The sequence below is a fragment of the Cannabis sativa genome, chromosome 2 (genome assembly GCF_029168945.1).
Source record: "Cannabis sativa cultivar Pink pepper isolate KNU-18-1 chromosome 2, ASM2916894v1, whole genome shotgun sequence".
Lineage (NCBI taxonomy): Eukaryota > Viridiplantae > Streptophyta > Magnoliopsida > Rosales > Cannabaceae > Cannabis > Cannabis sativa.
Window position 1 is genome coordinate 72,318,664 of NC_083602.1, and position 15,686 is coordinate 72,334,349.

The 15,686-nt window shown below is 33.7% G+C and overlaps 1 protein-coding gene across 1 annotated transcript; it reads right to left on the reverse strand.

The window, feature by feature from the left end:
* Nucleotides 1-472: 472 nt before the first annotated feature.
* LOC115719471 (mevalonate kinase) lies at nucleotides 473-4,149 on the reverse strand. The gene is made up of 5 exons (XM_030648532.2): nucleotides 3,320-4,149; nucleotides 2,348-2,591; nucleotides 2,006-2,259; nucleotides 1,252-1,665; nucleotides 473-955 (listed from the first exon to the last, which is right to left on the reverse strand). The coding sequence occupies exons 1-5, from the start codon at nucleotides 3,450-3,452 to the stop codon at nucleotides 837-839; spliced, it is 1,164 nt and encodes a 387-aa protein (XP_030504392.1). The 5' UTR covers nucleotides 3,453-4,149; the 3' UTR covers nucleotides 473-836.
* Nucleotides 4,150-15,686: the final 11,537 nt, after the last annotated feature.

The window sequence follows — 15,686 nt, forward strand, 5'->3', positions numbered from 1 at the left end:
TGGCTTCTTTCAGCAACAATGAGACAGCTAAGTTGGCTCAGAAGTGCCCATGAAGCGAGCCGGCCAGCCTATTGAGGTTACACCCTCGTATGTGTTCCTTGCATGTAACCCCTGCTCCTCTTATATGACCGGTCAAGTCCTCCACCACCCTAATGGTGAGTTAATTACTAGTAATAGACTAATAGTAAATAAACAGAGATTTAAACGACTAAAAATGCGTGTGCCAAATATGTTTATAGTGGTCTTCTCTTTTCCATTGTTTGGTTTGCATTTATGGCAAGCAGGGCTATAATGAATGGTTGAGAGTCTCTATCTTATGCTGGTGAGTGTGCCTGAGTGCCCTTATCTTCAAGAGTCTCTAAAAAGCTTGTAAACCTTGCCTGTGAAATATATGTAAATATACATATAGTGGTGTATGAAAAAACAAATAAATGAAGATAAGGTGATTCTTAAATTCTGCTTAGAAAGTTCATAAAAAAATTAGTAATGATTGCGGTTACTCAAATCTTTCAAATCTGGACACACAAGATGAGACTGCCACTCTGATCAACCAAACATAGTACACATCATGCAATCATCCCTTTATGGCTTCTTTTTCATCCTTTTGCTCTTACAATGAATCACAAAACACGAAGCTTTGAACACTTGTTTAAATTGGTTATAAAGCAGATAGCCAGGGAACCATAAGAAAGGAGCTTGATTAAAGTAAATTCAAAACGAAACTACAAAGTGACTAATGTACATACAACTCAGATAGCAGAGATAAACAGCAGCAAATTGTGCAGCTTTAAATTATTAGTAAATGGTGAAACTTTGAACTCGCTCCACCTAAGAAATCAGGATGAACCACCCACGTAAATCTCAACACCGTTACCCCCAATTCCAGCAGTGAAGCACTGGAATCCGCATGACTCGAGCTCATTCATCACTATGTCAACAACCTTTCCTGATAGCACTGATGAACGGATTAAGGTGAAAAACAAGAACAAGATATTGAAATATGAAGAAATACATATCAAAACTGTGTAGGCTTTGCATGGAAATCTTTTCATTTTCTGTTTTCTACAACAAAGCCCTTTGTTTTAATCAAATAAGTTCTAGGTATAATTTTTATCAAAGAAGCCATTAGTATCCAAAAAAAAATTAAAAAAAATAGTTGTAAAAATATACTATAAGCAAGGTAAACAAAACATACTGCTATGAGCAGTGAAAACATACTATCAGCCAAGTAAACAAGAGAAAAGAGGATACAGTTTGGTAGTAGTGTCAAAACGCAGCCTCCACCGCCAGCTCCTGTCAACTTGGAAGCTAACTTGTATTTCAATGTTGTTCGTAGAACAGTTTCTATTGAAGAATGACTCACCCCCATGCTTTGGAGTAATCCTTGGTTCATTTCCATCAATTCTTCTATCTTCTCCTCCTTTTGGGTCACAGACAGGTCGTCACCAATAGGAGACTGAATAATGGCAGATAGTTCCTTGCTAATAGAATCTACAGCATTAAAGACAAAGTTCATGGCGTCTGGGTGTCTCAAGGCTCTCTCTGAGACACCAGCTACTAGGGCCTTAGTGTTCCTTCCAACTTTTGTGTTAGTGATGAGCATTTTGAGTGGCAAATTGGACTTCATGCGAATCAAATTACCAGACCTGAATTGGATCATATTACCTGTTGCACAAGGCATCATATTGTGAATCTGTGATCATCCATATGAATTGTCAATTTGTCATGCATGTGACAGATACAAACGGAAGAATTTTGTATCCAACAAATAACAAAATGGTTCTCTTTCTTATTCTTGTTTCAAACTGCCGGTAACTTGCTAGCTATACTTGGTTTTCTTACCTGTCACTCGTTGATGAGACTATATTTTTAAGTTTTTTCAAGTAAACCAATCATGGCAAATTTAGGAGATAAGTGATTCATATTCCTATCACGATGTAACACTGTGACAGAAGGAGCAAAAACAACACAATTTTTAGAAGGGGCAGCTCAGAAATAAACATACCATAAGTGCTCACTGTATTGTCAATGCCAGATGGCCTTCCATGGATGATCTTTTCACCTTCAAAAGCCCATTTGTTTAGTAGTTCAAGTTCTTCATCCGCATACATTAACCATCCTTGGTGGTTAAAATCTATGTTTACTAAGTCCGAAAAGGCAAGCAAAACAGCTGCTAATGCAACACTAAGTGCAGCAGAGGAGCCTAAACCTGAACCAAGAGGAAGTTCTGAAGTAACAATCACTGTAGCAGGCTTAAATCTGACACAATATAAAAAAACAAAATCATTTCAAATTTTAAACCAGAAGAAAATTTTCAACAACACAAATTAAACTTATGGACTCATACCCTTGAATAGACGTATACAGCCAAAGAAAAGCTGATACTCCAGAAGCAAGAAAAATCTTTGCCTCTGGGATATTTTGTTCCTCAACTAGAGCTGCGATTGATTTCATGGCCTCAATTGAGCAAGAGGTTGGCGTTGATGAATTAGGAAGATCTAACTGAGACAGTGCTGCTTTGATTTTACCAATTGGCCATGAAAACTCTAAATGCAAATCCTTGAGTTGGAGTTTCAAGGTATCATCATTGTCTACATAAGAAATGAAAGCAAATCAAGTTAATAAGAAACCATTAACAAGCTCAAATGGAATGAACTATACATTTGTTACTGGGAGATGAGAATTACAACTATGTGACACCCTTAGTTACACTTCCTTATTTTAAGTGCTACCGTATATGTTTTTGGTGTATACAAGGCTCCTTTATGTTGATGATCGACTATCATTACATGACCATTAGACTATTGGCCAGAAAAATCTTCTTGCCACCTCTATATTAAAATGAAATGTGAATAATTTATTACTGAATCTAATTACATAATGAAAGTCAATCCATCTTTTTTTTGGTGGCGAATGAAAGTCAATCCTTGAAGAAACTCTTACACCTTCAAAACAAAGATGAGGCAAGATAAAAACAGAAAAAGAGAAAAAGAAAAGAGAAGTTATTGATTCTTCACCTAAATAGCTAAGTTCACAAAATTTCAATACCATTCTCACAAAGCTATAATAGATGACACCTTTCTGACAACCATTTTTCTTATTAATGGTTTAAAATATAAGGCAAGACAAGATATTCGAGCCAAAAAAATGCGAAGACATGAAAAGATTGATGCTTTAATTCTAATCTCAAAAGGGAAGGTTCCAATTATCATTCCAAACAAATCCCAGACCTTGAATTGGTTCAACTCCACCATAATCGCCCAAATCTAAGTCAAACAAAATACATAGAAAGACGGAAAGAAAGGTGAGTTTTTTTTACCAGCAGGAGTCGGAAAGCGAAGAGTGACATATGTGTAGAGATTAATGGAGGCAGCGACTGCCGTGGATCCGTGAACCACCGCATGTTCACCGGAGAGTATGATTTTCCCGGGAGCTCTAGCTTTCACTTCCATTATACTAATTTTGACTTTGACCTCTGATTTTTGTTTTGATTTCTTGGGTTTCAGATGATGTACAACAATTACAACAAGTATATATATTTATATATAATGAAGTTATTATTATATGTTACAATTTACAAATCATATATAGTGTGGTCGAATGTGAACAAACAAACAAACAAAATAATGGGTTGACTCACAAGTAGTCGTGATTGGGCAGCGACTCAACTAAGCTGCCGGAGAAAAAAATGCCCATTTAAAATAAAATAATATCTTACCTATTGTATGTTAATAGATTGTTGCGCATTTTAACATAATATACCATTAAAAAAGATGACTTTAACAGAAATTTATATTACTACAGTTTCAACTATTCATAAACACCCAATTCCACTAACAGTTGACAGTGAATAAGCACCCATTTACACAAGAATGCAACTGTCAATAACCATTAATAATGTCTGATTGAAATTAACCATTCTCATCTGAGTTTTACTATTGGCATACCGACCCTAGCTACTCTTCTCGCTAGTTGAAGTCTTTAAGCCATACACAAACATCCTTAGGAGCCCCAAATACATTATACATACTTAAAAGTTAATATTCCAACAAAAATCCAAAAACACCAATAGAAACATTCGCTCACAAATAAAATGAGTGAGATAAATAAAATTATAGTATATAACCGTGGAAAATAGAAACGATAAGCTTTTGCCGACAAGAGAAATCTCCACAGACAGAGTGAGTTGGAAGACTATGGTTTCTTTTCCTATTTTATAAAGAAATTGCAATTAATTAGTGACATTCTCTAGAACCATATAGATAGAATGATGTTAGATATTATTGATACTTTTTATTATTTCTCATTTTATAATAGAGCCTTGCTATTAGCTATCTTATGGTGTTTGTTGAATTTTTTTAACACAACTTCAAAGACTCAAAATTAATACAATAGTACATGTGGTATAGTTTCTCCAAAATGAAAAAGTCTCTAAAATCATTCCTGGAAAGTTAAGTATTTTTCGGATGTTGTTCTCGAAACAGCTAACTTGTACATCTCGGAAAGAGTTGTGGAATGATAGTTGAGTCCAGAAGGAAGTTTCCGGTGTTGGGTTTTATGCCCTAAATAAAACTCTATTTCAATGTAATCCATTTTATTCAACATCAATAAAGAAACAAAAGTATTTTTCATTCATTTGTGTATGTTTTGGTTCATCTTATCAATTGCTTGTCTATTTGATTTATAAATTCATCTGAAACCATTTTCACATACTTGATCCTGTTTGTTGTGTTGTCAACACATTGGAAAGTAAACATGACTATGTGAATAAAAATTCCTAGATTTATCAAACACAGGGTTTTACTGATATGATAATCTACAACAGAGTTTACTTGCATTTGGAGAAGTGCTATGTTCTTTCCAGAGCATTGGTTAAAGTAAAGCTCAGGTTGGGTGCATGGAGTATGCATCGGAAGGGAGCGATATTGAACTTTGACATAAATTTAATTAAACTTACTGTAATATCTATTCAAGTCAATATCGCCTAATTGATCCTAGATCAAATGATCTTAATCCTGATCTGATTAGGCTCAATCTCAAGAGTGTTATTCGTGTTCTTTGATTTGTTAGTTAAGCCTACTTTTGGGTCAGGGTGATATGTACATTTTGGGAACACGGTAGTGCAATTGAGTGGGAACGCTAACATAAATATGGAATCTATAGCTTCTACCTGGCGAATAGAAAGTAAAGGATGATTTCCTTCGAGCTTGACCAAACGAAAATAAATGGTCGAGTACTCATTTCACATAGCTGAAATATCATTTATACGGGGTTAAGTGTTTTAAGGATAAAATACATTGTAGGGTGTTACGGTAATCTAATCCCTTTACAATGTAGATCATTCATATAGAGGATCATTGATCAAATTAGGATTATAACAATTGATAACTAATGAAGTGTCTATATGGTGGAACATATAGAGAGTTCTATATACTGAGAATGCAATTGTAAGTTCTATGCGTGGATTCAACGAAGAATTAATAAGTCAGTGAATTTAGGTTATAAATTCTTGATCTGCTTATTGGAAGCTCGGTTATATAGACCCATGGTCCCCCCACTAGTTGAGACAATATTACTTGTAAGACTCATTTAATTGGTTTTGATTAATCAATTATAATTCTCAAATTAGACTATGTCTATTTGTGAATTTTTTACTAAGTAAGGGCGAAATTGTAAAGAAAGAGTTTTTAGGGCATATTTGTTAATTAAGATACTTTGTATGGTTCAATTAATAAATATGATAAATGACAATATTATTTAATAATTATTTATAGTTATTAAATAGTTAGAATTGGCATTTAAATGGTTGAATTTAAAAATTGGCGTTTTTTAGAAAATGAGATGCAAAAATGATAAAACTGCGAAATTGCAAAAGTGAGGCCCAAATCCATAATGCCATGGCCGGCTACTTTTATAGGCTTTTTCATCTGATATTTTCATTATTTTAATGCCAAATAATTCAAACCTAACCCTATGTGGAATGCTATAAATAGATAGTGAAGGCTTCAGGAAATAAACACTTTTCACATCTTGTTTCCTTCAGAGAAAAACCTGAGCCTTCTCTCTCTATACCTAGCCGCCACCTTCACTCTCTTCTTCTCGCTTGTAAATTTCGAACCTCTTAGTGATAGAGTAGTGCTCACACACAGCAAGTGATACCTCAATCATAGTGAGGAAGATCGTGAAGAAGGATATTCAACAAGAAGGAGATGCAGCACTAAAGAAAGGAGAGAAAGAGATCCAGATTCAGATCTTGATAATACTCTGCAACAGAAAGGATACAAGGGTTAGAGATTTGAACGGAAGGAGACATTTTATTCCGCTGCACCCAATGTAAGGTTTCTCATACTTTATATGTGTTTAATTTTTAATCGTTTTAGAAGTTCATATTTAGGGTGTTAATCAACATACTTGTGAGTAGATCTAAGATCCTGGTAAAATAATTTCTAACAACTGGTATCAGAGCCATGGTAATTGATTTGCTTGCAAGAAATTTGGACTTAAAACGATTTGTTTGATGTTTTGGATGGTATCATGTTGTTTTGTGTGTTGTATGATGATTGATTGATGTTTGTGAATTTTCGTGAAAAATAATTGAAAAACTGTTTCTGGAATTATTTTTATTGGATATTTTGGAAAAAATTAAGCAATTTACTTTTTTACAGAACTCAATTTCGATTTTATTTGAATTAGTTATGATTTTTTGAAGTTTCAAAAAATATCGGGATGGTGTCACTGCACCACGTGCGCGCATGAGGGGCTTCCCTCGGACAGCACGCTCTAGGACACGAATTTGTGTCTGAAACTGAGGATTCCGCGCGCGGAGAGGCTGCTCGCAATTTTTTTCATTTTTTCATGCTATTTCATGGAATTAACTTCTGATTTTTTGTCTAGTTTTGTATTTTGATTTTTACTTTTCAATTTTCAAATCTAATATCAGAAATAAATTAATTTGAATTTTTTAAATTTAATTTTAGATATTAGTGTAATTTGAATTTGAAAAAACAAGTAAAAATCTATCTTATTGCTTGATTTTATATCTTATTTTTAAATTTGATTATTTTATCTTATTTTTTAAATTTAAAGGTCAGATATTAAATATTTTTTAAATTATTTGACCTTATTTAAATTTAAAATAAGATTACTATAATCATGTAATTTTAAATAGAAGTAAGATATTTTGCTAACTTTTAAATTTTTTTGTTATTTTTATATAAACTAAATTATAAAATCTGAAAAATAAATATTTTTTTTATTTTATATTTAATTTATAAAATAACTTTAAAAATTTAAAAGGTGGTTAGCAATTATTTTGAAATGATATTTAAGTTAGTTGAAACCTAATTTTTCAAAAATTGTAGGTTTAATTTTAATTTTTTTTTATTATTTTATTTTATTTAAATACCGAATTTTTTTTTTAATTATTTAAATATTTTCGAAAATTATTATTTAAAATTAAATAATTCCTACATCCAACTATCCAATTCATCTTGTTGCAGGAGTATGTGTTTTAGCTTGTTTGTAAGTTTTATAAAACCTATTATTGCTTGATCTAAATTCCCATGGTTAACTTGTTGACAGATCCAATGATCTGATTTTAACCCATGGTTCAATTGTCAATAGGTCAAGTAAATAATTTGTAACAGGTAAATTTTACAATCTTCTTTCATCTGTGTATGACCTAGCAACATGATAGGATCCATCCAAGTGTGTGCCTGTGTGAGCCTATATGTTTAATTTTGTTATAGATGCATATAGGTTGTTGTTGCTAAATAAAATATCATAGTTTTTAATAGATTTTATTTAGGCCCATTTAGTTTTTGGGCCTATTCAATTAATAACAGTTGTTCATTTTAGAGGAAATTACACTTAGTATGGGATTTTAAAAGTTCTTATGATAAATATGGCACATTTAAGTTTGGCCAATTTATATGGTATTTTTTTTGTTTTTAGGTTTTTTTATGGTATTTGATATGCCATTTATATGTAATTAGGTTTCTAAATCCCATATTTAATGTTTTTATTTGTTTAGGAAGTTTTATTTGTCACTGATGCTGGAAAAGTCACCGGAGTTTGCTACCGGTGACGGTATGTCGCCGGAGTAGCGGTCGCTACCGAAAAAGTCGTCGGAGTTGCTACCGGCGCTGGAAAATTCGTTGGAATTGGCATTGTCGCCGGAAAAATCACTGAAAAATCACCAAGAAACCGGATTCTTGAAGTCTAAGAAACCGGTTTCTTGGTGATTTTTCCATTGACAATGCCAATTCTGACGACTTTTCTGATGCTAGCAGCTACTCCGGCGACTTTTTCGGCACCGACAGTAAACTTCAGAAAAGTCCTCAGAATTGGCATAGTTGGCGGAAAAATTACCAAGAAACTAGTTTCTGGTTTCTTGATGAAGAAACCAGTTTTTTGGTAATTTTTCTAACGACAATGGCAATTCTGACGAATTTTATAGCGTTGGTAGCAACTCTGACGACTAATACACCGACAGCTACTCCGGTGACTTTTTCAGTACCGACAGTAAACTCTGGGAAATTCGTCAGAATTGGCATTGTCGCCGGAAAAATTATCAGAAAAATCACCAAGAAACTGTTTTTTTTTTCAGTTTCTTGGTAATTTTTTTTGTATTTTTTTTCTCTATTTGGTTGATTGGTGAAACTGGTTCCAATTATTTTCAGTTTCTATCATTTTTGTTTTGTTTTCATAATCTTTATTATTGATGTGTAACAAAATTAGTTCCTTGATGAAGAAACCACTTTCTTGGTGATTTTTCTAATGATTTTGCTGGCGCCAATGCCAATTCTAACGACTTTTTTTACGCCGGCAATAACTCCGAGATTTTTCCAACACCAGGAACTACTCCGGCAACTTTTTCGGCACCGACATCAAACTCCAGAATAGTAGTCGGACTTGGCATTGTCACCGGTAAAATTACCGAAAAAAGAAACCGGTTTCTTCATCAAGAAACCAGTTTCTTGGTGATTTTTCCAGCGACAATGCTAATTCTGACGACTTTTTCGGTGCCGGCAGCAACTCCGACGACTTTTCCGGCACCAGCGGCTACTCCGACAACTTTTCCGGTGCCGGCAGTAAACTCCGTTGACTTTTCCAGCACGAGTGACAACTTCGGCAATCATTATAGTTTTATTTGTTTTATTTTTTAAAAAAAAAATAAATATGAAGAGAATTTTAATTTTTTTTATGGTAATTTAATTAAGTTTTTATTTTTTATGAATTTTAAATTCAAATTTTTTTTAATATTTTATTTGGTTTTTTTAGAAAAAAAAACCATATTTTTAGTTTGATTGGTTAGATAATGTCATATTTAGTGGCATCTACTTTTTATGCCATATTTATCATAACCTTAATAATTTTTCCCATATTTTTTAAAATAGCCCTTCATTTTAAGGTTAAATTCCTCTCTTTTGGGCCTTGTGTGAGAGTTGGGGGCCATAGAAGTGGGTACGACATACTGAACCCAGCTCCCCCTCACATGAACTACTCCAATTGTGAAGGCCCATTTGCCTGATTTGGATAACTGTACTAGGTTAATTAAATTAGTTTAACCTAATAAAATTGATTAGCAACATAATTAATTTCATTTATTTTGAAATTAATTTAAGAAAACATAATTTAATGAATTATATTCTAAGCTAAACTATATGTATTTTTTTGTATTTAATTAAATATAGAATTATAACCAACTAGATTCTTTCTGAAGCTTAATTTAAATTTTTCATTAAATATTCCTATTTAAGTTGAAAATTAGTTATCTCTAACTAATCAACTTAAATCTGAATATCTTTTAATTTCAAATTTCAAAATTAAGTTGAGGAATTTTAGGAATTGGTTATTAAGATTCTTTAGATATTTTTTAAGTTGATATTTTTTCAAATATTAACTTAAAATGGAATATTTTCAAATTAAGTGGTTACAACTTAATTTTATATTTAATTAAATCTAATTTGAAAGATATTTAAGTTGATTTTTTAGATTCTTCTAAACAACTTAAACAAGATATTTTCAAATTTGTTCCATTATTTTCGAATTTAAATAATAATTGAAATTTAATTAAAGTTGATTTTTTTATTTAAACCAACTTTAATTTGTAATTTTTCATTATTATAATACGGAATAAATGATTAAATAAAATACATATTTTAAAATAATGAGCTTTAATCAAGAGACATTCGATCTCCATTGTTGGTTTTACATAGCTTTTATTTTAGTGAGTAATCCTCCCTAATGGAGGAACGTTCATTAGCAAGTTAGCACCGTTTAATCTCGAAAGATAAGTAGCTTTGTAAGTGTTTTATATGGTATGGATCACCCTAATGGTGGCGATTGTATTTGACTTACAAAATATGAAACAATGTTGGAAGCTCATAAGATAGAATTGCCTTGACTCTCGCCTAAACGGGACAACGCTGAATTCCAATCTTGATCGAATAAAAGGTTGCTAGAATGATTATCATTTTAGATGAATTGAAAACTCTATTCAATGGATGATGCTTTGACTCTCGCCTAAACGGGACACTGTATCAGTTTGTTGAAAACCTTAAAAAATAAACTATGTTAGATTTAGTATTTTTATAACATATGTGATTATTTGTTATTTTCTGAATTATGTATGAATTTATTTGAACCAAAACCTTACTTCTGTTTTATTGATGTATTGTAGTGCCAATATGAATAACCCTCACCCCAATCCACTCCTAGTTAATATCTTAGCAAAAGAACTCTATAGTGTGAAAATGCATCCTGGTAGTTGCATAAACTCGCACCTGTTGATAATGAATCTGAAGTTCCAAAAGGCAAATCTACTAGGAATTGATTTATCAAGAGAACAATGGGTACAATTCATTCTTAATAGTCTTCCTCCGAAGTATAATGAATTTGTTGTTTCTTACATGATCAACAATTTCAACTCCTCCGACATGGACAAGCTCGAAGCAGAATTACGAGCCCATGAACGGAATCTGATTGCAATGGGACCTCCTGGGTTTGTAAATCTTAATCAGAGGAAAAGAATTAAGCATGAAAGCTCTAGCAAAGCTGCTTCTTCAAGTACGATTATCAGACATAATCTTCTATGTTCGAATTGTAATGAAAAGGGACATCAAGAAGAACGATGTCCCCGGCTTCTAAACAATTCAAACGAAGGCAATGCTTTTGTCTTTGAATCATGTGTTTTAGAGAACGACAAATCCACTTGGATTGTTGATTCTGGGTCTACCAACCATGTATGTTCTTCATTGCAGCTGCTTGAAACTTGGGAAAATCTGCTTCCAGAAGAGTTAAAGCTTAAAGTTGGGAATGGTGAGTTAGTGTCGGTCAAAGCTAGAGGAAAAGCCCGCATCAAGTTTCAACAAAGATTTTTAATTTTAGAAAATGTTTTATTTATTCCAAACTTTAGTAGAAACTTGATTAGTGTCTCATGTTTGCAAACACAATCTTATATATTGAATTTTTCGAGTTCTTATTGTTCAATTTCTCGTAATGGATTTCAAATATGTGTTGCTTCCATGGAACAAGGGCTTTATGTTTTAAGACCAAATACACAAATCTCACTAAGTAGTGAACTTTTCAATGTAGCTAAACCTAGAAACCTCAAAAGAAAAGAGATTGATAATGATGATCAAACTTATCTATGGCATTTACGTTTAGGTCATATAGGCTTTGATAGACTCAAAAGGCTAACCAAAGACGGTCCATTGAAAAATGTTGTCTTAGGTGAATTGCCAGTATGCGAGTCCTGCCTAGAAGGAAAAATGACCAAACGTTCTTTCTCTACAAAGGGAGAGCGTGCCAAACAACCCCTAGGGTTAGTGCATTCAGATGTTTGCGGACCCCTGAATGTCAAAGCCCGAGGTGGTTATGAGTATTTTGTCACTTTCATTAACGATTACTCTAGATAAAGTTTTCTTTACCTAATGCAAAAGAAATCTGAAACATTTGAAAAGTTTCAAGAATTTCATGCTTTGGCTGAAAACCAATTAGGTAAAATATAAAGATCTTGCAAACTGATAAGGGTGGAGAATATATGGATATGCAGTTCAAAGATCATTTAATTGAACTTGGAATTGAATCCCAATACACTGCCTCAGGCACTCCACAGCAAAATGGAGTTGCAGAAAGAAGAAATCGCACTCTTTTGGAAATGGTTAGGTCTATGCTGAGTTATTCAGCTCTGTCTACGTCCTTCTGGGGATATGCTATACAGATGGCAAATGACATTTTAAATGTTGTTCCATCTAAAGCAGTCCCTAAGACACCCGTCGAACTATGGAATGGTCGTACACCTAGTTTACGCCACTACAGAATTTGGGGGTGCCTTGCTCATGTCTTGAGAAAGAAAGAAGGCAAACTTGAATCACGAACTGAAGTTTGCATGTTTGTCGGAAATTCTAAAGAGACCAGGGGTGGACTGTTTTATAGTCACAAGGATAATAAAGTGTTTGTTTCTACAAATGCTACTTTTCTTGAAGAAAACTATTTTAAAGACAACAAACCGAAAAGTAAAGATATTTTAGAAGAAATGCTTTCAGATATAACTCCTTCTAATGTTCCGTCCTCTTCCACTCAAGAAGAGGATAATCCCACTCCCTCAGTCGAGCCAACTGAGAAAACTACTACCAAAGTTCCTGTTCAAAAGATCACCGCTCCTAGTAGTAGTGGGAGGGTTTCAACAAAACCAGCTCATTATGGCTTGGATGGTGAAATCAATATGGTCGTTGGTGACGGTATTGATGACGACCCATTAACCTATAAACAGGCAATGGCTAGTCCGCAACGGAAACGATGGTCAGCAGACATGGATTCAGAAATGGATTCCATGAAAAAGAACAAAGTCTGGGAATATGTAGACGCACCTGATGACTATCATCCAATCGGATGTAAGTCGGTTTACAAGAAGAAAAGAGGCGCTGGAGGCGAAGTCAAAACTTTTAAAGCTAGACTTGTAGCCAAGGGTTATACCCAAAGAGAAGGTGTGGACTATGAGGAAACTTTTAGTCCTGTTGCCATGCTCAAATCCATCCGAATTCTTCTCTCCATAGTTGTTGCTTTCGATTATGAAATCTGACAAATGGATGTCAAGACTGCCTTCCTTAATGGGGTACTTGAAGAAACCATCTATATGGAGCAACCAGAAGGCTATGTTCTTCCAGGGCAGGAAAAGAAAGTTTGCAAATTAAATAAGTCTACCTATGGACTTAAGCAAGCTTCTCGCTCATGGAACAAAAGGTTTGATGAAATCATCAAGACCTACGACTTTCTTCAGAATGAAGATGAACCTTGTGTTTACCAACTCAAGGAAGACCAAGTAGTAGTATTCTCGGTCCTTTATGTTGACGACATTTTGATTATTGGAAACAATATCAAGAAAATGACTAACATCAAGGAATGGCTTAACACTCAATTCGATATGAAAGATTTGGGTGAGGCAGCCTATGTTCTTGGCATTCAGATTATCAAAAACCAGAAGAACAGATCTCTTGCTCTCTCTCAAACAACCTACATTGACAAAGTTTTAGAGAGGTTCTCCATGAACAACACAATGCCTTCTAGATATGGTATTCGTCTATCTAAGGAACAATCTCCTACTGATCCTCAAGAGATAAAGGACATGGCGAAAATTCCTTATGCTTCTGCAGTTGGAAGTCTAATGTATGCAATGTTATGCACTAAACCTGACATCTGCTATGCAGTTGGAATCGTGAGCAGGTATCAGTCTAATCCAGGAAAGGAACATTGGAATGCAGTTAAGTATATTCTGAAATACTTAAAGAGTACACGAAATCTTGTATTAGTCTATAAGGGTGGTTCTTTAAATCCCATAGGCTATACTGATTCAGATTTTCAGACATGTCTTGAAGACAGGAAATCTACATCTGGGATGGTGTTTACTCTTGGGGGTGGAGCAGTGGTTTGGAGAAGTGCTAAACAAACCGCGATATCAGACTCGACGATGGAAGCAGAATACATACCTGCAGCAGAAGCTGCTAAAGAGCTTGTCTGGCTAAGAAAGTTCTTCACCAGTATCGGTGTCGTGCCTGGAATGGAAAAGCCTCTGGTCCTATTTTGTGATAATAATGGAGCAATAGCCAATAGTAAGGAACCTCGAAGTCACAAGAGAAGCAAACACATAGAAAGGAAGTATCACATCATCAGAGAATATGTGGCAAGAGGGGATGTACTGGTTGAGAAAGTGGACACAGAAGACAACTTAGCTGATCCATTCACCAAAGTCTTGGCAGTAACTACATTTGAAAAGCACCGTCAGAATTTAGGATTAATTGATAAGTACTGATTAGTTTTATATTAGTGCAAGTGGGAGTTTGTTGGGTTTTATGCCCTAAATAAAACTCCATTTCAATGTAATCCATTTTATTCAACATAATTAAAGAAACAAAAGTATTTTTCATTCATTTGTGTATGTTTTGGTTCATCTTATCAATTGCTTATCTATTTGATTGATATATTCATCTGAAACCCTTTTCACATACTTGATCCTGTTTATTGTGTTGTCAACACATTGGAAAGTAAACATGACTATGTGAATAAAGATTCCTAGATTTATCAGACACAGAGTTTTACTGATATGATAATCTACAACAGAGTTTACTTGCATTTGGAGAAGTGCTATGCTCTTTCCAGAGCATTGGTTAAAGTAAAGCTCTGGTTGGGTGCATGAAGTATGCATCGGAAGGGATCGATATTGAACTTTGACATAGATTTAATTAAACTTACCGTAATATCTATTCAAGTCAATATCGCCTAGTTGATCCTAGATCAAATGATCTTAATCCTGATATGATTAGGCTCAATCTCAAGAGTGTTATTCGTGTTCTTTGATTTGTTAGTTAAGCCTACTTTTGGGTCAGGGTGATACGTACATTTTGGGAACACGGTAGTGCAATTGAGTGGGAGCGCTAACATAAATATGGAATCTATAGCTTCTATCTGGCGAATAGAAAGTAAAGGATGATTTCCTTCAAGCTTGACCAAACGAAAATAAATGGTGGAGTACTCATTTCACATAGCTGAATTATCATTTATACGGGGTTAAGTGTTTTAAGGATAAAATACATTGTAGGGTGTTACAGTAATCTAATCCATTTACAATGTAGATCATTAATATAGAGGATCATTGATCAAATTAGGATTATAACAATGGATAACTAATGACGTGTCTATATGGTGGAACATATAGGGCATTCTATATACTGAGAGTGCAATTCTAAGTTCTATGCGTGGATTCAACGAAGAATTAATAAGTCAGTGAATTTAGGTTATAAATTCTTGATCTGCTTATTGGAAGCTCGGTTTTATAGACCCATGGTCCCCCCACTAGTTGAGACAATATTACTTGTAAGACTCATTTAATTGGTTTTGATTAATCAATTATAATTCTCAAATTAGACTATGTCTATTTGTGAATTTTTCATTAAGTAAGGGCGAAATTGTAAAGAAAGAGTTTTTAGGGCATATTTGTCAATTAAGATACTTTGTATGGTTCAATTAATAAATATGATAAATGACAATATTATTTAATAATTATTTATAGTTATTAAATAGTTATAATTGGCATTTAAATGGTTGAATTTGAAAATTAGCGTTTTTGAGAAAATGAGATGCAGAAATGATAAAACTGCAAAATTGTAAAAGTGAGGCCCAAATCC

Excerpts from the sequence above, each read along its gene's own strand:
- LOC115719471 (XM_030648532.2), bottom strand. The coding sequence starts at position 3,452 with ATGGAAGTGAAAGCTAGAGCTCCCGGGAAAATCATACTCTCCGGTGAA. Across the intron at positions 1,666-2,005 it reads CAATACAGTGAGCACTTATG|GTAATATGATCCAATTCAGG; the intron begins GTATGTTTATTT and ends CTTGTGCAACAG. Across the intron at positions 956-1,251 it reads TTTGACACTACTACCAAACT|TGCTATCAGGAAAGGTTGTT; the intron begins GTATCCTCTTTT and ends TCCGTTCATCAG.